The sequence below is a fragment of the Aptenodytes forsteri genome, unplaced genomic scaffold (genome assembly GCF_000699145.1).
Source record: "Aptenodytes forsteri isolate BGI_AS27 unplaced genomic scaffold, ASM69914v1 Scaffold147, whole genome shotgun sequence".
Lineage (NCBI taxonomy): Eukaryota > Metazoa > Chordata > Aves > Sphenisciformes > Spheniscidae > Aptenodytes > Aptenodytes forsteri.
The window spans coordinates 572,099-598,393 of NW_008795320.1; the positions used below are offsets into that span (position 1 = coordinate 572,099).

A 26,295-nucleotide genomic window follows, 5' to 3' on the forward strand; every position below is an offset into this window, starting at 1 on the left:
TGCCGCCCCGCCCCCCGTCTGGTCTGGCCCCCTTCTGGGCCCCCCTCCCGCCCCTCACCTGCCTGCTGCCCGCCTGCCTTGCCAGCCAGTCAGTCCCGCTTCTCGGGTGCGAGGCGGGTGTCTGTGTCAAGGGCGTCAGGCTCCTCTTCCCTTCAAAGTCTTTTGATCACAGCAGGGCTCAGGTGAGCGTGTGTCTCCAGACGTGCGCTTAGATGCGAGGTGTGATTTTTTTTGTTTAGCTTTTTAAGTTGATGTGGACCTGAGAATAAGGCAAGCTTGTGTTTCTCTGCTGAGGGGTAGATAGCAGAGGGCGTGGAAGACATTAAATGCAGGTCTCTCGCTGTCGTCTGCTTCTCTCCTACTTCAGCGTAAGTAAAAAGTTGCAGAGCAGGGGTCACTTTCTTGCTTTGCCTTCAAACGTGGAAACGGGAGAAGCGTCTCGGATTGGGTTTAAATTGTAACATAAAAAGACACATGGAAAATGCTGGAAATGATTGTGCAGGGTTAATAAATGCTGTTCCACCTTCTCTGCTGCGTGCAAATGTGTAACTGGCTGTACCGCAGGCGTAGCGCTTGGTGCTGCAGTTGCTTTGTTGACCTTAAACCTGCACTGCCCTGAAGTTTGGAGGAGTTGAAGATGTGTTTGCGTTTGTGGACTGTGTTTTTCCTGTTGGCTGTTAATTTAGCAAACTGCGTAGAGTGGGTTTGGAGTCTGCTGTCACTTGACTTTTTTGTGTTGAGTTCTTATGCTTCATGGTCCCGTTAACTGCAAAGCTTTTTCTGGAGGTTGCGTGCTCCTCCGATGTTTTTCTGTGGTTTGATGAATTTAGACTGTTTTGAAAACGTTCTGGTTTTTTAAATGACTCTAGTTTGGGAGAAGGGTGTCTGTGTGTACAGGAACAGAAGAGATGTCTGTGGGTGTTGGAAAACAGCTGAGGGAAGAGAGACTGTGTAATAAGGGGTACCAGAGGGTTGGTATAATCATACCAACAACCTGTGGGTGAATGTATTTAAAAATAATCCTGTGATTGGATGTCTAAAACACCAGGGCTGGGTTCTAGGTAACTCTGAGCATCTTTACATCCTTCCAGAGCTGTGGATGTTCAATGCTTATTTTTCTTTCCCCCAGCAAGTCAAAATCATTGTTTAGGACCTCTGAATGTTGGTCTTGAGGAGAGCTGCTGCGGAGGGGAGGGGGACAGGGACTGTCCTTGGTGTTGGATTTCAGCAGGAACTCTCTGGCCGCAATGATTGCTTCAGGCGGGGGAATTTTAGCTCTTGATAGCACAGCAGTATGAGTCAGGAGCTGCAATAATTTCTTTTTGCTTGACCTGTGACTCTAGCTAGTACGCTGACTTAGGCAATCCCCACTGCGAGTGCATGTTTCAGGCATATCTGGTGTTAAACTTTGCTTCATGAGGTTACATAAAACATAAGGTGAGCAGCCTTGAATGTGTGGTTACTTGGTGAAGCAGATGGGCTTGGTACAGGTCAGACAGGTTTGCTGTTAGAAAAAAAGCTCAGGAACCAGGAATAATTTTCTTCTAGTAACTTTGCTGCTAATTGTAGGAAGATGCGTTCAGGTTTGTACCTTCCTTATGTGAAACTGATACCAGCATTTCACACTGCAGTGCTGTTCTCTGTTTTCCAGGTGATACGTAAGTATTCCTGGTGGCTGTCTTACAAAGGGAGATTACTTTTTGTGTTGTATGGAAAGGTGAACTGAAATGCAGACAGCTTCCTCCAGGTCACAAAATAAATGAGTGTTGGAGGAGTTCTTTGCTCTCTAGTTGTGCTTTAAATCCGCTGTTCCTTGCTGTTGTGCAGTTAATGATGAAGGTGTGTCTGTGTCACGTGTTAGTGCTGCTAGGCCCAAGTTACCATAAGGTAATCAAACTTAATTGAAATCTGCAATGCGTTGGCTAAGCAGAGCTGATGATTTAATTTCTGTACGATTTAGAGTGAGTGCAACAGACGGTGGGGTGGGTAACTCGCGGTCTAGCATGACTCCGTACAGTCAATGTGGAAAGCATTGCCGTTAGGAAATGACACCTGTTTGGCACACTTGTGGGTTGTTCTGCTTAATGGTAGAAGACTTTAGTTCTTTATTTTCTTTTTTTTTCATAGGCAATTTGAACTCCTGGGCTTTTAGAGCAGAGATTGTAATTATCCATTATTGTGTTGAAATAGTTCCTGGCAAAGATTGCTCATGTATTGACTTGGGGGTTGCTTGTATTCCAGATAATCTCAGTTTGTATTCAGAAATTTCATCTGTGCTGGGATCTGTCACTTTGGGACCTTGTGTGTGCCAGTGGTGACATTCGGGTGTATATACCTAGGCTCCACTGATGGGAAAGCCGGTATTCGCAGGAGGCCTGCTGACCGAGAGGTCATCTATAATATTTTATTGTCATTTCTTTGTGACATTACCTTTGAGAAATAATTTTTGAGAGGAGTATTCAAGCTGGGAGGATGCTTCGGGTTTTGTGTGTGCGACTGTTTGTTTGTTTGTTTTTTCTGCCTTCTGTTCCTGAAGGAAGGTGATCGCTGTCTGACAAATGGAGCGGGTTCAGCAGAGAGCCCCTGTGATTCAGTCCCCTTGTTTAAGCGCTCCATTCTCCCTCAGATAAAGCTGTTATCTGTCTTGCAGATAAGAACTCGTCTTCAGTTTTTTGGCTGTGGAAAGCATAGTTGAGGTGTTCCCAGCAACAGCCTTTTAGCAACTGAAGAATGAAGCACTGTTCTTTCTTGCCAAGATTTTCTCAGATCTGTGGCTCATGCCTTCCTTCCCAGCTTAGTTCAAAATGCGTCTCCTGGACTCCTCTGAATAATACAGCTGGCTTTGCTAGCAGAGGTTTAGATTTAACCATTTCTCAGTGTTCGGCAACTGGCTTAATTCAAGTCAGATAATCTAAAACCATGCAAAGAAGTTGTGTCTTTATCCTCGGTTTTATTGGCAGACTTGAGTTCTGTCTGGCTGAGGGAGGCAGGAGGAGCATTTATTTTGTACTTTGGAGCTAAGAAAGCATGTAAAAAAATGAAACTCTTCTAGATATTGTAATTTAGTGAGTCTTTTAGTCAATGATTCTTTAAAATCATGCTAACAGTTTCTGTATAGACCTTTAAAGGAAGAAGTGTCAATGGACTATTCATAGCTAATGTTTTGGGATCAGATTTGTATGCAACTGGAAGATGAATGTGGCTGAAGAGAGTTGAGTCTGCAGGGCATATCTGTTTTTGATTTTTAATGGCTTAATCAAACTGGAAGGCAAAGATGGACCTCAAGGGGCCGTCTAGTTATAGTTCATCCCCCTGTTCTGAGCGTTTCAGCCCTTTTTTCTGTGATTTTTCTGTGATGCTTTTGCTCCAAGGGTGAATTTAAGGCTGCAGTAATCTCAGCTTTTACCACATCTCTTTCTCTGTCAGGCTCAGTTGCTCAGTTTAGCAATAACAATTGAAGGAAACCTAATTGAGCAACTTCCCTGGGTACTGTTTAACTTCAGCCTGCCTGGGAAAATGTATGAAAATTTCTGCAGGAATTCACTTGGTTTTCTTTTTTCCTAATTTAATTATACGCTTTCATTAGTGATGTTCATGACATAATTAAAAAAAAAAAGGAGGATTAGGAACTGGATAGCTGTTGAGTAATAAGGGAAGCTGGCATATCTGAATGGAGTTATACAAGTGACTTTACCTGAATGAAATTGAAATTCTGCCCCAGAATGTGACTTCATCCAAGTTTGTGTAGCCGTAATGTCTGCGAGCCGTAAGTGTGGTAGGTGCTGTACACGACTCCCAGCTACTGAATAAAAAAGTGTTCTAAGTTCCTGTACGCACCTTGTTTTGTTTCCTCAGAAGCGGTTATCCATCCTTGGTTTTGCTAACGATTAGAGAGAAGCGGATAGCAGGACTGAGTTTCTTCTGCCTGTCTTATGAATACAGTGCATTTTGTGGGCATCAAGTCAGCAGCTCTTGCCTGCTGAAACTATGTGGTTTTGCCATTACCTGTCTGTCGGGACACTCCCGTGTCCAGGGCTCTAAGCTACTTTTATAATTACTACTGGGGTTGTCCGAGGAAAAAGCAAACGTTTCTTAGCAAATAGCTGCCATTGGATTCAGATAGCTGATGGTGCTGACTGTTTGCTTTGCAGTGTATCTGCTGTTCTTGCTGGATAGGTGACATTCTTTCAGAAATCCTAGTGTTTTGTGACAGGTCTAAATTCCACTGGAGTACATCAGACGAACTTGTTTTTCGGTAATGACACATTGCAAGCCAGTCTCTGGGCTGGATGCCCGGGCTTCTCCTGTTTTCTGACTGTGTAGTAATGTGAAAACTGTAATGACTAGGTCTGCTTTTGTAGTTAAGGTCTTTTTCTATTAACAGGTAGTTTTGGGTCTGCCCGGGTGTTGGCAGAATGGGAGTGGTTAGGATGTTGGTGAAGCTTGGAGAGGATGGGCAGTGTGATTTCTGCCTCCATCAGCTGCGAGTTTTGTGCAAAACCCAGGTCGTCTTCCCTCCTTCCTGCTGCTGCTAGAAGTTGGTGGTGTTGATCTGCCACAGGGAAGCGTGTGCGTAGCTGGCAAAATACACAAAGGAGGAATTTCAGGCAGGTCGTGCCGTAATGATGTGAAGTCAAACTTTTAAATAAGGTTTAATTTTGAAATATGGAACTGTATAATAATCTGCAAGCCTTTACTTTAGCAATGTGATTTTAACTGTGCATGCCCTAACTGGAGAATTTGTGCTTATTTCTTAGCTGTGATGCTGGTCTCTGAAACTCATTGGCTCTTCTGCTGAGGAACTAATTATCTTAAGACTGTGTAATTTAAAATACGTTCAAATGAAATAGCTGAAATACAGCATCGTGACTGGATTCACAAGTGGTTTGGACAGCTAGAGCTGTTTTTTTTTCTCTGAACCCCCACCCCCTTTTGGGCAATGAACTGGCACCTGCCTGTTAGACGTTCTTCCTAGTAGGTTGCTTTTATCATCTGAATAACTTGATTCTGTCTCGCCTGTCCTTTTAATCAAAATCACCACCAAGAAATGCAGAATGTCTAACTTGTCAGAGAGTCAATTTGACAGCTTGATTGAACTTGCTCAGGTATTCATTAAGTGCCGCTAGAGAGAGCTGGGAGAATGGAACGGAAAGACTAACAATGCTCTAGTTCTTAATGTGCAGAGCATATTCTGTGTATCTCCTGGTATGCAGGGAATGAAACTTATTTTAGCGCACAGATGTTTCTGCAATTGCTAGAACACGGGCAGGATACCTGGAAAGAGTCCCAGGGCTCAGAGGATCATCACAAAGCAGACCATTGCAGCCGAGTTCATCAGTTTGTCTAAGATGCCACTGCCAGAAACCAAGGGCCTGAGCTTCCCTGTTTCGCAACTTGGTAAATAAGCTTTAATCTGTGACTGTGAATTAGCATGGCTAAATTACAGGCAGTGTGTTCTGATGCAGTTGAAACTGGATGCCAGAGTAAGTGCTTTGTACTTTCAATAAACTATCATGAATTTTGTTGTAAAAGCACAGTGTACGTTACTCATTAAACCTCTTTATCTTTTGAACTCGCCTTAGCCAGCAATTTTGCTTTCTGATTATATATTCCCTTAGGGAAGTGGTTTGCTCTACAGCATGTAGTACTGAGGAGTCTGGATCCAGATGTGTGACAAGGACCCGTGTAACTACAATATAACTAACACAGAAGTGTGTTATAAAAAAATAAATCTAATCCGCAGCTATTTTTTGCTTGTTTCCTGTGACTTTGTAAACATAAGTAATGACTCTGTACGGGGCTATACAAAATACAAGGATTTAAAAAATATCCAGCTGCTCCACGCTGGGTTTCAGTGGATTACTTAATGAGCGAGTCAGATTGCTATATATGCAAAATAATGTCTGGCTTCTAATGGCCAGGCACTACAGATTCACACTGAAACTTTAAAGCAAAGCTTTGTTTCCTGTGGCTCCTGTGTGCATTATTGGTCACAACAGCCGGGATTCAGTTAGTAACTCACTGACATCAGAGTCCAGCCCAACTCCAAAATAAAATAAAGCTGCATTGCTTTGCAGAGAGCAAATGTGAATAAAAGTAATAAATGCTATTTTTACATTTAAGCCTCTGCAAATTTGGGGCCTATATTTATGTAGAGCATGTGGGCAGTTTTAATATGTAAAATTGAGCATATAGACAGGTGTTTGTAAGATTGGGGCATTGGGCACTAAAAATAAAAAAATAACATCTCTGAATAGGATCAAAGAGAATATTGTTGAGTAAATGGATATCATCTTTATGCATGTGCATGTTCTAAAATAAGTCCAGGCTTAATAACGTCAGTTTGGTATTTAAAATTTCCTTTTAGTCATCTCTTTCTCAATCATCTTTCAAAATCGTGTTTTAAAATAAAGTTGCGTATTGCATTTCTAAGCTCTTCAGTATGACTTCTACTTTTGTGGGCTTATTTTTGGTAGAGATGAATCTGATATTGTGACCTACATTTCTTTATTTGAGATAGCTAGGGATAATATCTCTACCTGTGATTTCTTTCATGCTTTTGCTGAAAGGCATTGTTTTACAATACATTTCCCAGGTACGTGAGATGAGAAGGAAAGGAAGTAACTACAGAGAGTAATTAGAAATAATCAACAGTCTGTTCTTCAAAATAATTTAATGAAATGCTCTGCTCCATAGTGTTACGAATCATCTTTGGTCTTGATCCTTACGGGAGTTTTTGTTCATGTGGTCTGATGTGACCAAGCTTCCATGATAGAACTTTCCAAGTGCAAACGTTGATGCCGTTTAGGTCATGGTTTGGACTATCAGATGTTATCTTTCGTTAAAATTTTGAGTTATTACTCCCTGAGCAACATCCTGCGATCTCCTCTTTCCGAAAACACCCTCAGGAGTTGTAAACACATTGATACGTGTCTTCCCAAAGCTCTAGCAAGTGATGTCTGGCATTAAAGATACCCAGGTGTGTTTGTCCTCCCTTGGACTGGGTGCACGGGTCATGCATAGCTTCATCATCACAAATTGGTCATGCACGAATACAGACAAGGCTGATCTGTCTCTGGCTTTGCGTTAATATCTCTGCCGCAACCAAGGGGTTTTGAAAGTGAAGTCTGGCACTAATTTATGAGAGCGATGTGGGGGGAAAAAAAAAAATAGGTCAGCAAGTATGAAAGGTGCTGACAAGCATATAATACCTAGAGATTGTTAAAAAGGAAAAAAAAAATAGCCTTAAGACGGCCTTTGCAAGTAAGCAAGCTGTTGTGCCTGAGGTTTCCTAGGCATCGGAGCAGGGCAGAGGTGAAGTAGCTTGCTGGAGGACATGTGAGAAGGCTGTGGCAGAACTGGGGAGCAGTTGGGGAATTCAGATTTCCTAATACCACGTTCCTCGAAAGGAAGCTAACAAAATGGCAATGTGGCTGTTTGAGCAGGCTTGTTGCTTAGAAAACTGATCTTTGTAGTTGTACGCCCCATTTGTGAATAGATTCAGAACTCGGAGAGGCCACCTTTCTGTGCTAACTCAAGTTTTTCAAACTTTAGCTCTTTCATTTCTGCATATTTAAGGGTGAAAAAATTGCATCATAAAAAGCAGAAATATTAGAAAGTTAGATGCTAAAGTGATAGCTTCTATTTAAAGCATTATCTCTGCATTGATACTCTGCAGCTAAGGTTAAACTGACCTTGCCTTTCATGAGACAAGTGAGAGCATGTATCACAGCAAGAAACATCCGTGCAAACTGCACTGATTCACTAGCTACAAGCACATGTGCGTTGCAACTGTGAAGAAAAGGGAGTTCTGAAATCACTGATGTGCTGCTTTCAGTCAAATTGCTAGCGTCATCAAAATAGCCTTTATGGCACGTGTGAGGCATTGGATCTATCTGTTTCCTAAAATAACCTCCAATTGCTTACAGCAGGCTTTTGGGACTTACTGCTGTGACTATTTTTTCCATTTTCCAGGGCTGGGTTTTAAATTTCTATACGCCTTCTCCAATATCTGGATGCTCAGCAGTCGGACTGAGCAGCAACCAAAATCCTCACTGTAAGTGATGGAGGAGGACAGAGCAGGATCTGATTCTTCTCTCTAGACACCATGGATATTTTGATGATGAAACTTGCAGCTGAGTTCCTTGTGGGCTGAACAGAGTGAATATGGTTGACAGAGTTTTTACGTAGCACCAAAGTACACACACACACCCCCCCTACACTTGCACCTTAAAGGAAGGAAATGGCACTAGGATCCTGGAAATGCTCCTCAGCTGGGAGCTTGGGATGGGGGTTTTCCTACTGAAAATGGCCCTGGGAGTAGGTCGCTCTTCCCTCCTGTACAATTATTTTTATTACCTGCATATTTCCTACTTTTGACACTAACTCTTCCGTTGTTCTTGTTTTCAATTTAGGAGCCGTAGCTCTTCTGCCCACTTGTAAGTGCAACTGGTATGGGTAATGGTGTGAAAGAAGGTCAAGTGGATTTCAAACAGCAGGATGTGGAGCCAGTTACATCAACCCATCTCCCATCAGAGGTAAGAGCAGGAGATTGTTGGGTGTGTGCAACGGGTTTGAGAGAAGAGCTGTGTGGCTACTCTAGAAAGTAAGTAGCTCAATAGGATTTGAGCTGTGGAGCCCTGAAAGAGTTGCAGTGTACGTGCAAGCCACGTAACATGTAACCTTTGCTTTCTCTGAGGACAGCCAAGCAGCTCCAGCCCTCTGGGAAGAGGCTGGGCATCGCTCACAGCTGACAGACAGGCAGGGCTGTGTTCCGTGTTCAAGTTTATGTCTTGTTATGTCTTTAGTGGCAGAGCTGGGAAGAGAGCCACAAGTCTTGGTTTCCCCGCTCTTGCTGCTGTTACTAGACTCCTGCTAGAAATACTGGAAGAGATGCTGAACCTTGGTCTGATTTAGACCAAAACAGGCTGAAGTTCACACAGTGCTGCCTTTGCATGGCTGCCCTTGCGTTTAGCCCCAGACAGGCAAAGATTGGAATGGAAAATTGAACTGAACCATGTATTTTGGTAATAAGCATTAACTTCTTAGCTGTGAAGCAATCTGAAAAAAGAAAAATGTTAACTCTTCTTCATGAAAACACAAAGCATATCAAAAGTTAACATTCTTAAGCCTTGTCTTGACTTGTCTTTCAGTCCGTGACCTTCACGGTGTTACATTTCGAGTCATTTACTTGCTTTCTGCCCCTGTGTTATGAGAAGATACCTGCTTTATAAATACGAGCTGTGGCAGGAATGTCAGTAACAAAAACACTTCCATTCCATTTATCGTAGTAGGAAACCTGTCTTGTTTTATTCTTAGGATCTTGGGAACAATGTGGAAATAGGGCTTGTGTGTTACTGGAAGGGCAAGAAAGAAACTTACCTTCTGTACACGGCTAAATCATGAGGAGGTAGTGGCTTAGCTTTTAGAAATCTTAACAGAGAGAGAACAGTACATGCAAGAGGTGACAGACCTTGGAACTTTGCATCTTGGCAGACAAGTCTAATCTTTGTTCTTCGTGATCTGACCAGGAATTTACTGTGCTTGAAATTCTGAAGAGAATTTTGACCCAAGTCCTTGAGAAGGGGGTAAATGCTGCAGCAAAGGTAAAATATTACAACTTTTGCTTAGGACTGACTGTGTCAGACTGAACAGTGCTTTGTTCCAGGGTAACCAGGAGAAAAAGAAAGTACTCAACTCCCTGATGTCTGGTGCATTGGCTGGTGCTGTTGCTAAAACTGCAGTGGCTCCACTGGATAGGACAAAAATCATGTTTCAAGGTGAGTCCCGTTGGCTTTTGCGAAATGCTCGTACTTTATTGTTAGCAGAATCCAAACCAGCTTCTCTGATCTGCTTGGCCAAGCCTGTTCTCCAGTGCTTTGTCCTCCTTCAGTCTGCAGAGACCTGGCAGGATGCAGACAGAATAGCGACATTACCACAGTGAATCGAGTCTAAAAACCTATTGTTTGATTCTTGGTAGGATTAGTGCAGGTGTCAATCAGCTGTGCATCTGGCCCGTACTATTGGATCCAAGTCTCACGGTAGTCAGCAAGAGTTTTGCTATTTCAGTGTAACGCAGATGCACGTATTGCTGGTCAGAGGTGATGCCCGTGGCTCGTGAACGTTGGCTGGCCACGTGTGTTCTGTGACATAAGGGAGAGTTTTGGAGTGCAGAGTAAATAGACACTGTAAAGGCAGCATTTGAGGGGATGATTGGTAACGCTCCGGGTTTCTGTGTCTGTTCAGTTTGGAGAAATAAGGTGGGGAGGGGAAAGGAGCAATGTAAGGATGCGTGGTGACACTGGAGGGAGGTAATTGAGCTGTTTGAATTTCTTGCTTAAAGGCTGGATGCCAGGCTGTGCCTGCTCAGATGTATGCAGTCTTTTCTGCTAAGAGTTGCATTGTATCGCAGCCGAATTGCTTTGGTTAGATTTGAAGTTAATGGTGAAAAGCAGTGCAAGAGGCATTGAAGCTGGCATACCTAGCTTTGTATTACAAAGCCCTTTTTGGAACCTGTAAAGTGTGTAACTGAAAATGAAATTAATCTAATTGGAATAGAAAATTCTCACACGTTTAGCGGGATTTGGGATTCAGCCCCATCATAGGCTCTGTTCAGTTCCCCTGTTTCAGTGCAGGAACTGTCAGCTACACTAATTGTCCCGAAGGGAAGGGTGCAGACAGTTAATACAGTAGACATTTGGTGAGGCCAAGAATTTTAAATCTGGTTGACATCCCAGATGAAATGAATTGGGTAGGTTTAATCTAATCCCTGGACGAGATTTAATTTTGAATTGACTTTCATTTGACATGATTTTCATTCTCAGCATAGCAGGGGCTGAGGTCTGGAATAGCGGGGATATAGATCAGGGAGTTCAAGCCGTAGGGAGCTAAAGCCTGGGCTGGCTGCAGGCTGGGATTGCATCTGTGACCAGATGCTTGTGCAGCAACGAGTACGCGCTGTGCTTTCTCACCAGAACAAACACTGTAGTTCATCTAAGGTTGGAAATGTCAGGATCAGAGGTGAGATGGAAACTGCAGAACTGGGGTGAGTCAACAGCTGTCTGTATAGATCACCGTTAATTTGTACAGGCCTACATTTATAACGAGACCTGTTTAGTTTGGCCCATTAAACTCGCTGCAGAGGATATGATTAAAAATTGCCTGTTCAGACCAATTTCTGGGTACCTAATGTATTTCTTAGTCTCTTGCTCTCCTGAGGGGTTTTTACCCTGAGGCTTCTTCCCTGCCTGAAGAGGGAAAGCGTCGTTGGGTCATGTGGGTGTAGGAAGGTTGTCCCTTGAACTAGAGACTGAAGAATTTTCCTGCGGGAGAGGGAGAAGAGCTCTTTTCCATTGCAGAGCCAGCTGCAATTGCTTATTGAGGTGTTTTTATTTCTTAAAAAAAAAAAGTGTTGAATTGCATAAAGGAGGAGCGTGGTGAAAATGTATTTGCATGTGATTGTTTGATACGCTTGAGAGGTTACAAGTCTCAAAGGAGTTTGAAAGAAACTGCAGTAGACACTTAATTGGAACCATGTTTCATTAGCGTTGCTGTTCGGGTTTTAGCCTGGGTTTTCTTCCTGCTGTAGGAATGTTACAAAACAGAGCTGCTGTATGCCAAATAAATCTTGCTTCCAAATGCCTTGTGTATTACATAGTTAAAAAGATGCTGTCAGTTTGAATGGATGCAAGAAAAGAAACTGAGTGTTCATTTGAGTTTTGCTAGGATGAAACCATTCTTGCGTGGAGCCTCACTAAACAGACCCGTTCTTTGCTGAGTTCTGGCATTAGGCTGGAACCTGTGCATGGAGATGCTTTACTAAAATAAGTGGTCGGTGCAGTTTTGATTTTTTTAAAATTTTTTTATTTATTCGTTTATTTTTAGTGCTTTAAAGTAAGAAGTGTGACAGAAACTGAGCGTTTTCATAACAGTAGGTGGAAAAATGAACTTATGCTAAAGAGAGTTTGGGAGCACTTATCAGTCTTTGTTTATTATAAAGAATCTCTGTTTTCTCTTGCACTAATTCTTTTGCTTCTATTTTTATCCCTTAGATAAAATGCCTGTAGAGTTTATTTGATCCATCTAAATGTATTGCAAGACCTAATGCTCATTTTTTCTTTTCAGTGTCTTCAAAAAGATTTTCTGCCAAGGTGAGGTGATGTGTCTGTCTCCTGTTGACCTGAAGTGTTTGATTAATGGTAGTAATAGCCCTAACAGCATCTTTTGTTTGTATTTATTTAACTTTCTTGCTTGGGTTTTATTAGCAGCACTCACAGTGAAAGAGCATAGAGGGAAAGACTGGAAACAGTATTGTTTATAATACTCCTTAGGACAGTGCTCTTTCATGTTCATGTTTTTTGTCCCGTGCCTGGCACAGAGGGCCCTCAGTCCTCGTTCATACTCCAGGTTCTACCTGTGACATGACAGTAAATGTTGTGGCATCGCTCAGGGCTTTGTTTTGTTGGGCCTTCTCCTCTAGTGGTTGCTTTCTTTCCCCCAACCACCATTGGAGTTGTTTCAGAGTATATAGGAAATTTGAATTTGGGAGCTGATCGCTATCACGGCTTGCTGAACGTTTTGTTGCATGTGCATTACAGATGTTCCACGTGTGCTGTGCTAATATGTGTAATCCAAATGTTTCTGTCTTACACTAAGAAGATTAATGTGGCTTGAGAAATGGTTTGTGCAAACAGCAATCCAGCTCTCTGCCTTGCCCTCGGAGGGAAAATGAAGATGTCTTGAATGTAAAACTCTTTTTCTTCCTGGCTCCGGTTCTTTTTTTCTCTAATGTATTTAATTCGGTCTCCCTAGAGAAGACGTTTTAGTTGTCTTATTCTGGAGTCAGGGTTGCGAGCGTAAACAGCTGATATCAGCTTACTGTGGTTGGGGTGGGAAGGAGGATTTGGAGAGGTTAAGCTATAGGGTCACCTTTTCGCCCTCTATTGTTTGGACTCCCTCTTATCACAATCTCCCTGTCTGACCTTTGATCCGTTGCCTGCAGGAAGCCTACAGGCTGATTTATCGCACCTACCTCAATGAAGGCTTCTGGAGTCTCTGGCGGGGGAACTCAGCCACCATGGTCCGCGTGATCCCTTACGCTGCCATTCAGTTCTGTGCGCACGAAGAGTACAAGCAGCTCCTGGGGAGTTACTACGGCTTCCAGGGAAAGTAAGATGCAGCGTGGCTTTGATCCTTGCAGAGGAGGATGGAGCAGTTTGTGGGACCATAGATTGTAGGGAGGGAGCACGTTTCTCTGCTTTGTGCAGGCCTGCTGAGTTGAAAGCCCTGTTGGTACAGAGTTGTGCTGGCCCCTCACTTGATGGCTTCACAGAACAGGGGATGTGAGGGGGCTAAGCAAAGGGCTGGGCTTCTAGTCTTGCACAGGGGAGATCTTTGTGAGAAGACGACCCTGTCTTCTAGAGGCATGAGCAAGAAGTGGCCTAGACATTGAGTTAGCACTTCCCTGTGCTGAGAGTGGGCAGGCAAAACAAAGAGCTTTTCTTTGCAGGAGAAGCAACAAGATCCAGCCTTGCGCTGTTATCTGAGCCATGCGTGTGGCCTGAGCCTCTTGCTCTTGGGCATGTAGTGTCTGAGACACGCCAAGTCAGGCTTGCTGTCCTCAACAGATACTTCTCTAAGCCTATGTCTTGAATGGCTGTGGCAAACCACAGCTGCTTCAACCCCCACCCACCCAACTCTCTTCAGTACACAGGCAGGGAAGGGATTCAGTAGCTGATAGAGTAGAGCCATCCTCAAAAGCCACATAGTATTTCCATCTCCAGGTGATCTGTTTGGTCTCTTCTCTCACCTTACTTTAGAGCGCTGACACCCTTTCCTCGATTCATTGCTGGCTCTCTGGCAGGCACAACGGCTGCCATGTTAACCTACCCCTTGGATATGGTCCGTGCTCGAATGGCTGTCACGCCGAAGGAGATGTAAGTGCCTAATGAAAGCAAGTACAAGCACCACGAACAAATGCAGAACTTTCTTTTAAGGTCAGATGACTTTATTCCCATTTTCTGGGTCACTTCTTGCTCGGAGCCTTTGGTGTAATAAACCTCTTAGTGCTGGGGTCTGAGCACTGATTAAATGACCAGAGCCCTGGTTAGTCCAGGGACTGGAAGGAGATCGATACTGAAAGACCTCACTAGTAAAACCTGTGTGTTGGTTCTTTAGGAGGCCAGCTGGCACAACGCCTCCGGAAGAGATCTAACAGACAGGATAGCATGTTGTGATAGGGCTATAGGAGAGCTGGTGACTGGCTTCTCCATTTGCAGACAGCCTTCTGAAATCCCTTCTGAGCTGTTTGAGCTCAGAGACGAATTAATTAATTGTTCATCCTTCAGAAAGTCCTGTTGGAAATATTACTGGTGTGTGCAGTCACTAACCAGCACAGATTTGGTTTTCCTGTGTCCACATGCTAGGTACAGCAATATTGTTCACGTCTTCATCCGAATATCCCGAGAGGAAGGATTGAAGACATTGTATAGGGGATTTACACCAACCATCCTTGGAGTGATTCCATATGCTGGGCTTAGCTTCTTCACCTACGAGACATTGAAGAAACTACATGCAGGTAAAGGCAACTTGGTTTGCTTTCAAATGAAATGGTGTAGGCTTTTGGCCAACTTGAGATGTTTGAATTCAGTGGTACAAGTCCTTTTCCTAGCCTTGAAGCCAATTGCAAAGTTCTGTGCTTGTGGAGGATGCCTTGTGCTTCCCTCTCTCCAATTCCAGGCTATGAAGAAGGCAAGCTGCAGAAAAGCAGTATCTCTGTCTTGCAGAGGAACAGGAAGGTGCGAGTCCTGGGTGCAGAAGGACTTGGTTACATACCAAGTCAGCTAACAACCAAGTTGGGAACAAAATCTCAGGAGCTCTGGCTCTCAGCCCGCTTGACCTTAATCATGTGTTTATTACAAGAAGCTTTCTACACTTTGCTACTTTCTCTTTTCCTAGATCACAGTGGGAAACTGCAGCCATCCCCTCCGGAGCGGCTTTTGTTTGGTGCCTGTGCAGGCTTGATTGGCCAGTCAGCTTCTTACCCCCTGGATGTGGTTCGCCGACGAATGCAGACAGCGGGGGTTATGGGACACACGTACAGTTCCATCCTTCTCACCATGCAGGAGATTATAAGAGAAGAGGGACTAATCCGTGGCTTGTACAAAGGACTCAGCATGAACTGGGTCAAAGGTCCAATTGCAGTGGGAATAAGCTTCACAACCTTTGACCTGACGCAGATCCTTCTCCGTAAATTACAGCACAGCACTAATGTTGAAAGGTAGTAGCTTAATCCCCACAGCCTTTGCTGGGGAAAAGTACAACACGTGTAGAAAGAGCAATGCTAGCATTCCCTCACTTCGTACATGCTGTCCTGCAGCTGAGAACTTACCTTTCTTGATTGTTTGTTTGTTTTTTCTGTTGTTGTTGGATTTTTTTCTTTTTAATGAGCCTATGGGTTGTTTGGAAACCTCGACCTGAAACTAACTCTTTCCTAAACAAAATTCTTCTTACAATTCTGCAGAACCGAGTCCTCTAAAGTAGCTGCCTCACCCTTCTGTTTTACTCTTCGATACCAGGAGCGGAGCCTCTCAAACAAAGATGTGCTGCTGCTGGCTCCTCACCTGGTCTCTGTGGGCAGATGAAGTGGTGGGTGATGAGAGAGAGGACTCGGTGCTGTTGGAATGACCCCCTGAATCTGGGAAGTGACTGCTGCTCCTGGTAGGCAGTTTTTAGTTACTGAACGTGTGTTAGCTGGAGGCAGTCTGCCAAGTGCAATATTGCAGTAAGTTTGTAGGGAATTCCAGATTCCTCTGACCTGTAAGCATCGGTCTCCATAAAACAGGACACAGCAGGATTTAACAGGTCCAGGTCACTTCTTTTGTTCTGGAAGTTGAATGTGAGCTCCGGCTGGAAATGCTGCCCTTTTTCAAATGTTCTTCTCATTTCTGGGTTTTGTTACATAAAATATCCCTTGCTGGCAGTGTCCCTCTGAGATTACCAAAGACTGTAGACAGCAGGGGAGGAAAGTTCTGAGCAGTTTTGTAAATCAAATTCTCATGTTTGTTGTCAGTGTTTGTTGAGTTGGGGCTGTGCCTGGATTCACAAACTGGATTGAGTCGAACTGCAGTAGTGCTTTCGGGCTACCCAAACCCCTCCGTTGTTGTCATGGTCTTAAAGGCAGTGTTTTCTGAGGGATTTGGCAGACTGTAGTGTTGATGCACTAGAAAAGGAAGTGCTACGTACTTAAAACTTAAGCAGTTTTATCCTTCAGTATTATTGTTGCCGCTTTATGCACGACGCAAGAACAAACATCTCAGACGCACGTGTGATGCAGACTTAGCTATCCTGAAAGGCCATTCACGTCTGGTGAATACAGCCTAGTAGTTGACTCAAGCTGCTGGCCCTGCTTCTGAACAACCTTGTTGTCTTCTGGTGCCTGCTGTGTACGTTGTGTCGCCTCCGTTCGTTAGTCCACATCTAAGCCCGCTTGCTTTTATTCCTAGAGTTCTTCTGGACCAACTGTGTCCTTGGGAGAACGGGCTCCACAACCGGTATTGACCCTTCAGAAATTATATATAGTGCCAATCATTTCCAGTTGCAATTTGAAAATGAATGGTACAGTACCTTTCAGTGTTTCTATTTCAAGTCCATCTTCAGGGAAATGGAGATTTAGGGGTGGTTTTGTTTTATGTTCCATTCCTATATTAAATTTGGAGTGCAAGAGAGGTCAGAGCAAACTTTAGACTTCTCTGAGAATCGGATTACATAAGCCAAGATTAAAAATCCCTTTCCAGCTGATACAGTCTGTAATGTATAAAAGAAAAATAAGGCATAATTTAAAAGCTGTCTTTTTCTGGTGTATGTATTTTAGCCGTTGTAGTTTGAGCCTTGTGTCATGGCTTTATTAATGGGAATGGAGGTAATTGCACAATTGGTAGAAATAGCTTTCTCCTTTCTTTTGTCTTTGCACTTGTTCTTTGGAGCATAACTTGCTTCTAATGCCAAATATTTCCCTAGGGACTGAGCACCTACACTTCCATTTTGTGGACATGGTGGAGAGCCAGCATACCGAAGTATTAGCATGCATGTTGTTCCCAGAACACGTGGGATTGATCATACTTTAATGGTTGTGGATGGGCGGGGTATTAACCTCAGTAATTTCTGCCTCCAAGCCCACAAATGATGATTTCCATTGTGAAACTTGACTGCAGTCACTGATTTACCTTGTAATTAAAGAAATGTTAGGTGTTGTTGTTTTAAGAGTCTTTAGAGATGATAGCCATGAATTCTGTGTGTTTTTTGCTCCCATTGCTAATGGAAGATGATCGGCTGTTCTCTTTGTTTGGGTGAAATGTTGTTTAGTCCTTTGCAAGAGCTCTGATTTCTTTTCTCCAATGGAGAAGCCAATTACTTCTGCTCTTGTCTTTATCTTGTCTGGCCCAGTGAGGAAATACGACGGCAGTTGCATCCTACCACAAAAGTGAGGTACAGACCAGCAACTACTTGTGTCAGCAGTTGACTGAGCGTACGTGCGTGTATGTGTGTCTGACTGTGTACAATCCATGCCAAGTTCTCTCTCAGCTTGGAGGCTGCCAGTTCAAAGCACAGCCCTTTCTGCACAGCCGGTGGCTACTGTATGAAGGCGAGAGGAAGCTGAACTGTGGCATCCAAGTTAGAGCGAGCTCCTTTGCTCCGCAGTACGGTAGGTCATCTCAGAGGCAAGCGCAGCAGACCTTGTCTCATGAGATGTTGAGCATCACTGAACCCTTACGGCAAGAGAGGTGGCTTAATTCCTCCTGGGTCCTGACTGAGGAAGGATTTACACTGGATGACTAGCCTCTTGTTTGGGACTGAGCGGGAGGGCAGATCTGCACAGGGTACCTTCTGCCACGTCAGAAGTGCAGCTAGTGTATTAAATGAACGGGAAGCCTGTGGAGGAGTCAGGTTCTGGCTGGCTGACTCCGGCATCACCCACCTTGCAGCTGAAACGCAGTGCAGGCAGCTCATCTAGAGCCTGGGGGCTCTGAGCTGAGAAACAAGACCTGAAGCACAGCCAGGCTTGGAAGCGTTGGGCTCAGATAAGTTGCTCCTTAATTAGCAGCTGCACCTGATTTTATTTCAATGGAATTTTAGCCAAACACATTTTTCCAAGTTTTGCAGGCTGAGTGTTTGTTCAGAGACAGATCTTTGAATTCAGTCTGTAATGGTTTTGGTGCTTTTGTTTCTTGGGCAAAAGTGTTCAGAGCACTGTGTGTTATTGCTTTGGGTTGTTTTAAATAGCTTTTTACTTTTTTTTCTTCTCTGATTTGAATGTAGAAAAGGAGAAACAGAGTGTTCTCTTCCCTTCTCTTAATGTTTGCATGAATTGAGATGTGTTCCAGATCTCTCTGCTGCCTGGAATGAGTGCCCGAGGAGTTTTGGGCATGCTGATTTGGAAAGGGAGGGTGCCTGTGTGCTGGCCAAGAAGGTCCATTGCCTTTAGCTCTGAGAAAGGAGACAAGTCTAACAGGAATATTCTCTAGTCCTTCTTTTCTGTAGAACTTCTCTACGACCCCAAATTCCCCATTTTTTTCATTTTAAGCTTCTCAAATTCCTTGCTTTTATTTTCAAGTCATGTTTCTCATTGTTCCTTAATGCGTTACCGCCAAACATTAATTTGTGCTTTTTTTTTTTCTTGTCTACTCTCCCTCCCTCCCTGCTTCTGCACCTTTAGTCCTGCACTAGCACTTCGAGAAAATCAGGTCCAATGAAATGCATCCAAAATGACGAAATTGCAGCTTTGATAGCGATGCCCAAACAGCCCAGCTAGGCTTCCCAGTCACAGGCAGCGATGCTTGGGGGAGGGGGGCCAAGAAGTTAAAGGCACTAGATGATGGGGCAGAAGGTTTTCTTGAAAGGTTCTTGAACCTGCTTATCCAGCCTAGTGCCTTTCCTTCTCCTAGCACCTTTCCTTCACAAGCTGTGAAATGCTGCTGCTTCTTATCGTTCCCTCTTTCTGTACCTCCACGTGGTGCCCGCTGTGCTCTGTGAAAGTGGCTGCTGCCTGGGTAGGTAGCTCGGGGAGAGCTGGTCCTTCTGGGAGCCTTGGAGGGTCAGTTAGGGAACTTGAATACGTGAGAGGTGGGATCGGAGCTGGCTTCTTGCAAACCCCTTTGCCCTGCATGCCCCGTGCAGACCTTTGCCAGTTCCCCGGGAAGACAGAGCTGCCGAAGAGCTGTGGTGGCAGGACTGTGGTGGAAGGATCAGGAGAGGAGTCATGGCTTCCTGAGGCATTAAGTCACCGAAAGCCATGGGGTGGGTAGTGTGGTGTAGCATTGGTACTCCATGGAAGCTCTCCAAAAGCAGTTTCATACCTTCTGTGGAAAAGTAGTGGTACTTCTGTGAACTTCTTATTGCCTTCCGCCTAGAAGGGCTCGAGCACTATCATCTTCACCCTCTGGTGTCTTTAACACAAGAGCAGATGAGGCATGAAAGGAAACTTTGAGCAGAAGCACTGTGGCAACCCCGAGCGAGTCTGGGGGGTTCCTGGGCGGGCAGGAGGAGGAGGAGGAGGAAGTGCAGTGGGATAATTCCCATGCCGTTTCCCCAGTGCCTGACTGGGTACTTGGGCTCCGCAGGGAGCCAGGGCGTATGTTACGGACCCTCCCTACCTGGACTGGGCCAGAGGAGGAGGTGGCCTTCCTACAAAACAGCCTTTTTCTTATTGTAGGGGCTGATTCCTCCTGCTACCCCCGTCTCCCCCTTAAATGCCATGTGATGCAGGGTTTCCCAGCACTGTTCACTGCCTGTGTGGTCTATGCATATATTAGCACAAACATTGTTAAATGCCTTTTGTCAAGACGTGTCCTCACCATCAATGTGTGCGTGTACGTATGTGTGTCAATTTTGACTGCTTTTCTTGGATCTGGAGTTCTATTTTATTGCAGTGAAGACACTTTGTTATATAATGTTTATATATTTTAAGATTTGTGCCAAGAGAGGATGTATATTTAATAAAAAATATAATTGACTTTGCAGGCTCTCTGAGGGTGTCTCCTATTGTATGTTGCTCATAAGAGAGAGGGGCCTGGCACATCTGGGTGGATTTATTGAGAGACTAAACGTGGGGGTGTCTGGGTGGGGGCGGCTGCGGCTGGGGGTGCCTTTTGTGGGGCTGACTGTGCCCCCAACCACACAGGTCTCCTGTGCGTGGAGCTCCCTCCAAAGTCCCTCCCGTGGAAGTCGGGAGAAGCCTGAAGGAAGGAAAGCCCCTCTGGAGCTGGCTCGAAACCTGTGGTTCCTCCAGAGGAGGCCTGTGCTGTCCCCGTCCCCTGCGCCGCAGTGTGGGACGGGGACAGGCGTGCAGTGGCAGCAGGTGGCACTGTCGGCTTAGGCATGGCCCGGTGGCTTCCCCGAAGTTGGGGGTCCCCCGGCTGCTGCTCAGCCCTGCTCGGCTCTTGGGGCTTTCAGCTGCATTTCAGGTCTGGCGTGGATGTGCCATTGCAATGCTTTGCCATCTCGCGCTCCTTGCAAGGCAGGGAAGTCTCAGCAGTGAGGACAGATCCAGCCCTCTCGCGGTAACCTCCCCGTAGCCCGCTGCTGCTCCCTGCAAGGCAGGGCAGAGCCCGCGTCCTGGTCATACCCCAAGGGAAACTGAGACCCCAGAGGCTGAGACTTGCAGTAAACCTTGCGGGAAGCCTGTGGCAGAGCGGGAGAACGGTCCCTGTCCACCTCCCCCGGACCGGCTGCCTCTGGACTCTGCCGGTTGAGGGTAACGTCCCTGCCTTTTGGCTTTCTGGCTCCCTGTGTGCAGGGGAGCGTCCACCCAGGTTGGTTTGGGCTGCCAGCCACGGAGAGAGCTGCGATTAGAAATTTCTCTCTGCTCCAAGCAGGAACAGCTCCGCAGGACGCAGGCAGCAAGGATGGCAAGGGGATCTCATTTTGGAGGGAAGTGGGGTGGGAAGGCAGGGCTCACTGCTTTCTTCCCTGCCAGGGCACGAAGGAAGACCTCCAGAAGCTGCTGCGATCCAAGCCCTCTCCCCAGGCCGTGGTTTCTTGCCAAGTTTGGCTCGGCAGGAGCCAAAGGTAGGTGTGCACTAGGGCAGCAGGGGCGATGCGAGGCCACATCTGGGTCACAGCAGGGACTCCTGGTGCCAGTCTGAATCCTGGTGCCAGCGGAGCCTCTGCAGCTACAAAACCTCTTGGTCCCAGCTGCTCCCCTCTCTGCTGAGAGCCTGAGCGTGGCCCTTTGCAGAGCAGAGCCCAGCCCGTACCGCATTCTAAATCAAAGATACAAAGAGTAAAAATAATTCTGGGGTGAGGAAGATGGGGGGGCTCTTTCATTTTATTTGATGTGGCCCAATTTCAGTGCCTGTGGATCTGTCTCCTGCTCTTGGCTAGTCTATCAGTCATTGTCCCCGCCTGAGAGGGTCACGTCTGGGCAGATCTCAGGGGAGGAACTGTCTGCATGTCTGAATGCGGTACAACCCCAGGCCCTAGCAACCGTCCTCCTGCTGCGAAGGCTTCCCTGCCAGCTCAGCCCCCGGCTGCTTCCTCCACATGCTTAAGGAAAATTAGATAAATGAGCCATCAAGGCAGTCGGACTAGCTTTTAATGGGACGGCGCAGGCTGGAACAAGTCCCCCTGCATCCTGGCCCTGGGGGAATCGTTTCTTCCTTGCACCTTTCCACCCACGTCTTGGTGACAGTGCTGCTGGAGCCAAATTCCTCCTGGCCCTGTGCTGGTTAATGGTGCTGCTCTGGGCTCTGGTTTCCCCAGCTGTTTGCTAAAGGGGAATTTCCCCATAATTTTTTGCAAAAGGGCTTTTACTGTGTCTGCAGCTTGGGTATTCGGGAACCAGGCGGAGGAGGGCTGTCCGGATTAGTCCTGTTAACACCGGGCAAAGGGCTGCCTTCTCATCTCAGCCCTTAGCAAGAGGGAATTAAGACCATTACAAGGCTATCAAATAGGATCAGAGCTCCTCTCCCTTTCTCTGAGCAGCCCAGACCTGCTAATCCTTTTTCATGCAGCTGGACCAGCACCCACCATGCGGTGGGGAAGAGCCTGGCTGAGATGGACAAGGGGCTGCAGACCCCCCCACCCCCCCCCTGCAGCCACCGTTGGGCTGTACAGTGCTTTATCAGCGCGGGTGCGATCCCAGTGCTGAGGGGAGGAAGGGCCAGGAACAGGCACCGACTCGGGCTGTGATGGGGTGAACGTGAGGTCTCCTCCTCGAGTGCGATGGGGCCGGGCTGCAGGGTTTGTTTAAGTGCTCAGCCTCTTCCCCTTGCTTTGCTGCTCGCCTGCCTGCCCAAAGGCAGCTGCCCTCGCACTGTGGGACCCCCTGCCCTTCTCGAGGGGCTTTGGGGCCACAAAGTGCAAACAAAGCAGCAGCTTTCAGCGTGGCAGACGGACTCTGGGTTACTTATTTATTTCTAGAACAGCCAACAGCTGAGGCGGCTGCTGGGCCTGAGGATTTCACACGAAGCAGAGGGATGACCCCAAGGAGCTCCGACTCAGCTGGCCAGAGCAACAACCCTACAAAAACACACTCGACCTCAGCCGGCGGAAGCAAACACTAGGCAGAGGAAACTCCAAAGTCCGTGCTGGCAAGCCACGCTGTCGCTCCAGCCTGGCTGTGGTGGGGTCTCCACCACACAAGGGTGATCCCTGCCAAGTCCTCTGCCTGGCACGTATTGCCCAGGGCTGGCAGGAGCTGCTGCCCTCGAGAAAAACAGAGCAGCAGAGCCTTGGGCAGCCTCAATGGGTCAGAGCAGGCAGCAGCAAACCCGACTGCGGGGCTTCAGCTCCTCCATCACCATGCGGGGCTGGGAAGGGGAAGAGGGACGCAGCCCGGAGCGGCAGCGGGGCAAGAGCAGGCACAGTGGTGATTGGCAGCAGGAGCAGGCGATGCCCACGCCAGCCCGCATGCATAAAACCCGTCGTGACAAGAACTGATGACAGAAATGTTCCCACATGTGTGTCCACGTGTGCCACGGGCACCTGCAAAGGGGGGAAACCAGCCGAGGCAGGAGCAAGGGGACCAGCAGCTGGGCACCACCTGCACCCCAAGGCAGGTCCCAGCTCCCCGCAGTCAGGAGGCTGCCAGGTACTGGTGGAAGTAGAGGCCGAAGAGGCTGGTGACGACCTGGCAGGCGGCCACCCACCAGGTGAGGAAGGCGAAGAATCCGCGGAAGAAGAGAGGCGTGAAGATGCCGCCCAAGACGCCTGTGATCTGCTCCACCGCGGCACGCACGTCCTCCCTGTCCTCGCTGCCGGGACGTGGCGGTGCTGCGGTCGCTGCCGGAGGGAGGGGAGGGGGCTCCGGGTACAGCCCCCACGAGTGCTGCCCTGCATGACAGAGGGGACAGGTCCGCGGGGGTCGATCCCTGCGCTGCAGCCCCATCCCCGTGCTACAGACGTGCTGGTGGCTGAGTCCCAGCACGCTCGCTGCATGCATTAGGTTCATGCCCAACTGCAAACCATGTCTTGAGAGCCTGGGGACGCCTTGGACACTGATGGCTTGACGATGACTTGCAGGTCTCATCCTGTCCCTCCCGAGCCCCCGTGTCCCCCGCGTCCCCCCGACGCCTCCTTACCCAGCGTCTTGAGGAGCAGCCCCGAGCCCCCGCGTCCCCCCGATGCCTCCTTACCCAGCGTCTTGAGGAGCAGCGTGCAGTGGAGGGTGAGGATGATGGGTCCCAGGTACTGCAGGCTGACCACGGAGACGTAGCAGTAAATCCTTGTGATCTGTGGGCAGTGGGGATCAGCGGGAGGCCGGTGGCCGTGCACGGACCCCAGCTCCCACCCCAGCTCCCGTGTCCGGACCTTGCGCTGGATCTCCAGGACAGCGATGCGCCCGGCTTCCTTCCTCATCTGCTCCACCCAGCGCTCGGCCAGGCCCAGGTACGCCTGGAGGTGGTGGCGGGTGACGGCCAGGCGCAACAGGCAGAGGCCGACGATGGTCCAGAGGCGCGTGGTGTTGTAGGCAGAGTCCGACATGCTGGGGCAAGAGGAGGGGGCTGTCGGGGAGATCTCAGAGTCCAGAAACCCCCTGTGCCCCAGAGGGGGTGTCTGATGGGAGAGGTGCTGGGGAGGATGGGGGGGGCTACTGGTGTTGGAGGAGGTGGACTGGTGCACCTGTGCCTCAGTTTCCCCTCGGAGCAAGGATGCCGGGACACAGAGTCGGACCCGCTGCCGGTGCCCCACTTACATCTGCACCGTCTGCTTGCCCATGGGCGCGTGGAGCAGGAAATCCCGCGAGATGGGCTTGATCCACATCACCACCACAAGGACAGGCGCCAGGAAACTCAGGTGGAGCAGGACCCTGTGGCGGAGCCGTCAGAGACCCCCATGCAGCCTGGTGCCCCCCACCCGCTCCCTCCCTCCATCCCTCCATGGGCAGGGACCGGTCCTCGCCCACACCCTCTCCACCCTCTCCCACCACCCAACCTCCTCGCCGCCCTGCAGCCACAGAGTCGGGGGGTTCCCGGCCCCCCGAGACGCCAGCGCCGACCCCCTCGCCTCCTTCCCCACCCGCAGATTTCACCCAACTGGGTCAGGGGCTTGTCGGCCGCCATCCGGAGAGCATCAAGGTGCGTCTGGGCCAGGCGCAGCCCCGGGAAGGTCAGGCAGGCGCCCAGGAAGGAGCACAGGGCCACCAGCCCCAGCTTGAAGGCCAGCTTGGCGAGGGGCAGCCTGCGGAGAGAGAAGCAGTGGGGGAGGACGACAGGTCGGCTCCATCCCCGGTGAGCTCTGGAGGGGTTCCCACCCCAGGCTTCCAAAAAACCTCCCCAAAACCCTGTTTCCCTCCCCGCCCTACCACCAACTCACGTCCACTCCCAGCCCCGCTGCTTCAGGATGCTCTCCAGGTTGCTGCTGACGCCGGCCAGCCCTGTGGAGAGCGACCCGCCATGAGTGGGGTGCTCACAGCCCCCAGGGACCACCTCTCCCTGTCACCCCTCACCCACCGGGCTCGAGGCCGAACTCCAGGTACTCCTCTTGGACGACCAGGGCCACCATGGCGAGGAGGAGGAAGAAGAAGGCGAAGGTGAGGCAGACGGAGCGTTCGCCCCCCTCCTCCGAGCGGAAGTAATGGCGCATCACCATGAAGAAGACCTTGCTGTGGGCAAGGGGCAGCCGTCAAGGAAACCGGGGGCTTCAGGACCCCCCCCAATGCCAGCGGGACCCCCTGCTCATTAGCACATCATAAACCATTCACGTCGTTAGGCCACCACCACCTTCTCCGTGGGGAAGGCTCTCATTAGGCACCTTTACAGTTCATCAGTGAGCGGTTTATAAATCCATAAATTTAAATTTTCCACCTCAACTGGCTTTTACTGGGGAAGAAACAAGGACGGCGGGTTCCCTCTCCCACCCATCGGCGGCCTGGACCTGGCGGGTGGCAGCAATCACCCCCCAAAAGCCAGCAGAAGGATACACGGAGAAGACAACCGTCAGCAGGCACCAGAGCACCCCGATGTTCGTCTCCTTCTGGGGGTCCACCAGGCAGTAGTAGCCCTCAGTGAAGATGTAAACGGCGGTGGAGTAGATGGCAAAATCCACGAACCACTGGTACTCCAGGAAATAACGCAGCACTGGTGTGACAGAGGGACACGTCACCGCTCTGTGGGGACCTGCGTGGGGTCCCGGGCATGGCTGAGGGTCCCGGGTCCAGGGCGATGCCCGGTGCCAGGACGCCTGGGTCCTGCGTGCAGAGGGAGCAGTGGGTGCACGGGAAGGGTGCTGGAGCTGAGGCTGTGGGGGTTACCGAGAGCATCCACGGCGGTGATGGGGCTGGTGTCCAGGCGGAGGTCGATATCCCGGGGCACAGAGAGGGGCTTGTCATCCATCACGCCGTTCATCCTCCTGCAAGGGAAACCCGGGCTCGGGATGGCAGGCAAAGAGCTGGCTCATGCCTTGTGTGGGACACCGTGGGACGGTGCCGAAAGCCCCTCGTGTGGTGGCACGTCCCCGGCTTGGGGCTCCTCATCACCAGCACCGGCCCCGAGCCTGTCTGCAGCCGAGGCTGTCAGTGCCGCACCTCCCCAGGGGAGTCCCCCAACGCGCCGGGATGACTTCCATTAGCACCAAAACAAAATATTTATCGTTTTAAGTCCCTCCTGCCCGCCGGAGCCACGGGCACGAGCTGAGCTGACCTGTCCCGCTTGGCCTTGGGGCGCTGCTTGCCTGCCAGGGCGCAGAGCTCCTCGTCCGAGGGGTGCTTGTAGCGGTACAGGCTGGAAGGGAGCAGTCGGGTGTCAGTGGCGCCGGGTGTCCCCGAGGCCCCCCGGGGGTTAGCAGGGGTGGGCGGGGCGC

The 26,295-nt window shown here is 48.6% G+C and overlaps 2 protein-coding genes across 3 annotated transcripts in view; one reads left to right on the plus strand and one right to left on the minus strand.

Annotated features, from left to right (window-relative positions):
- Positions 1-8,419: 8,419 nt before the first annotated feature.
- SLC25A42 (solute carrier family 25 member 42) lies at positions 8,420-20,015 on the plus strand. 2 transcript variants are annotated; one of them, XM_009279752.1, is made up of 7 exons: positions 8,420-8,537; positions 9,668-9,779; positions 12,124-12,149; positions 13,001-13,167; positions 13,818-13,934; positions 14,424-14,575; positions 14,956-20,015. In XM_009279752.1, exons 1-7 carry the CDS (start codon positions 8,454-8,456, stop codon positions 15,279-15,281), a joined length of 984 nt encoding a protein of 327 aa, XP_009278027.1. In that variant the 5' UTR covers positions 8,420-8,453; the 3' UTR covers positions 15,282-20,015. The 2 variants fall into 2 exon arrangements, with proteins under 2 accessions (XP_009278027.1, XP_019327781.1); XM_019472236.1 differs by lacking the exon at positions 13,818-13,934.
- Positions 20,016-22,377: 2,362 nt separating this feature from the next.
- TMEM161A (transmembrane protein 161A) overlaps positions 22,378-26,295 on the minus strand; it is a 13,856-nt gene continuing 9,938 nt past the window's right edge. Inside the window, exons 4-13 of the mRNA XM_009279846.1 lie at positions 26,136-26,216; positions 25,748-25,845; positions 25,418-25,574; positions 24,948-25,099; positions 24,811-24,871; positions 24,532-24,675; positions 24,191-24,304; positions 23,806-23,980; positions 23,631-23,727; positions 22,378-23,328 (exon numbers count right to left, since the gene is read on the minus strand). Of these exons, the coding sequence (XP_009278121.1) occupies positions 23,072-23,328; positions 23,631-23,727; positions 23,806-23,980; positions 24,191-24,304; positions 24,532-24,675; positions 24,811-24,871; positions 24,948-25,099; positions 25,418-25,574; positions 25,748-25,845; positions 26,136-26,216 (1,336 nt within the window). The 3' untranslated portion in view covers positions 22,378-23,071. The remainder of the gene's footprint in view (positions 23,329-23,630; positions 23,728-23,805; positions 23,981-24,190; positions 24,305-24,531; positions 24,676-24,810; positions 24,872-24,947; positions 25,100-25,417; positions 25,575-25,747; positions 25,846-26,135; positions 26,217-26,295) is intronic.

Bases quoted from the DNA above. Each gene is read 5' to 3' on its own strand.
- SLC25A42 (XM_009279752.1), top strand. From the start codon at position 8,454: ATGGGTAATGGTGTGAAAGAAGGTCAAGTGGATTTCAAACAGCAGGAT. The intron at 8,538-9,667 runs GTAAGAGCAGGA...GCTTTGTTCCAG, and splicing joins CAACCCATCTCCCATCAGAG to GGTAACCAGGAGAAAAAGAA. The intron at 13,935-14,423 runs GTAAGTGCCTAA...TCCACATGCTAG, and splicing joins GCTGTCACGCCGAAGGAGAT to GTACAGCAATATTGTTCACG.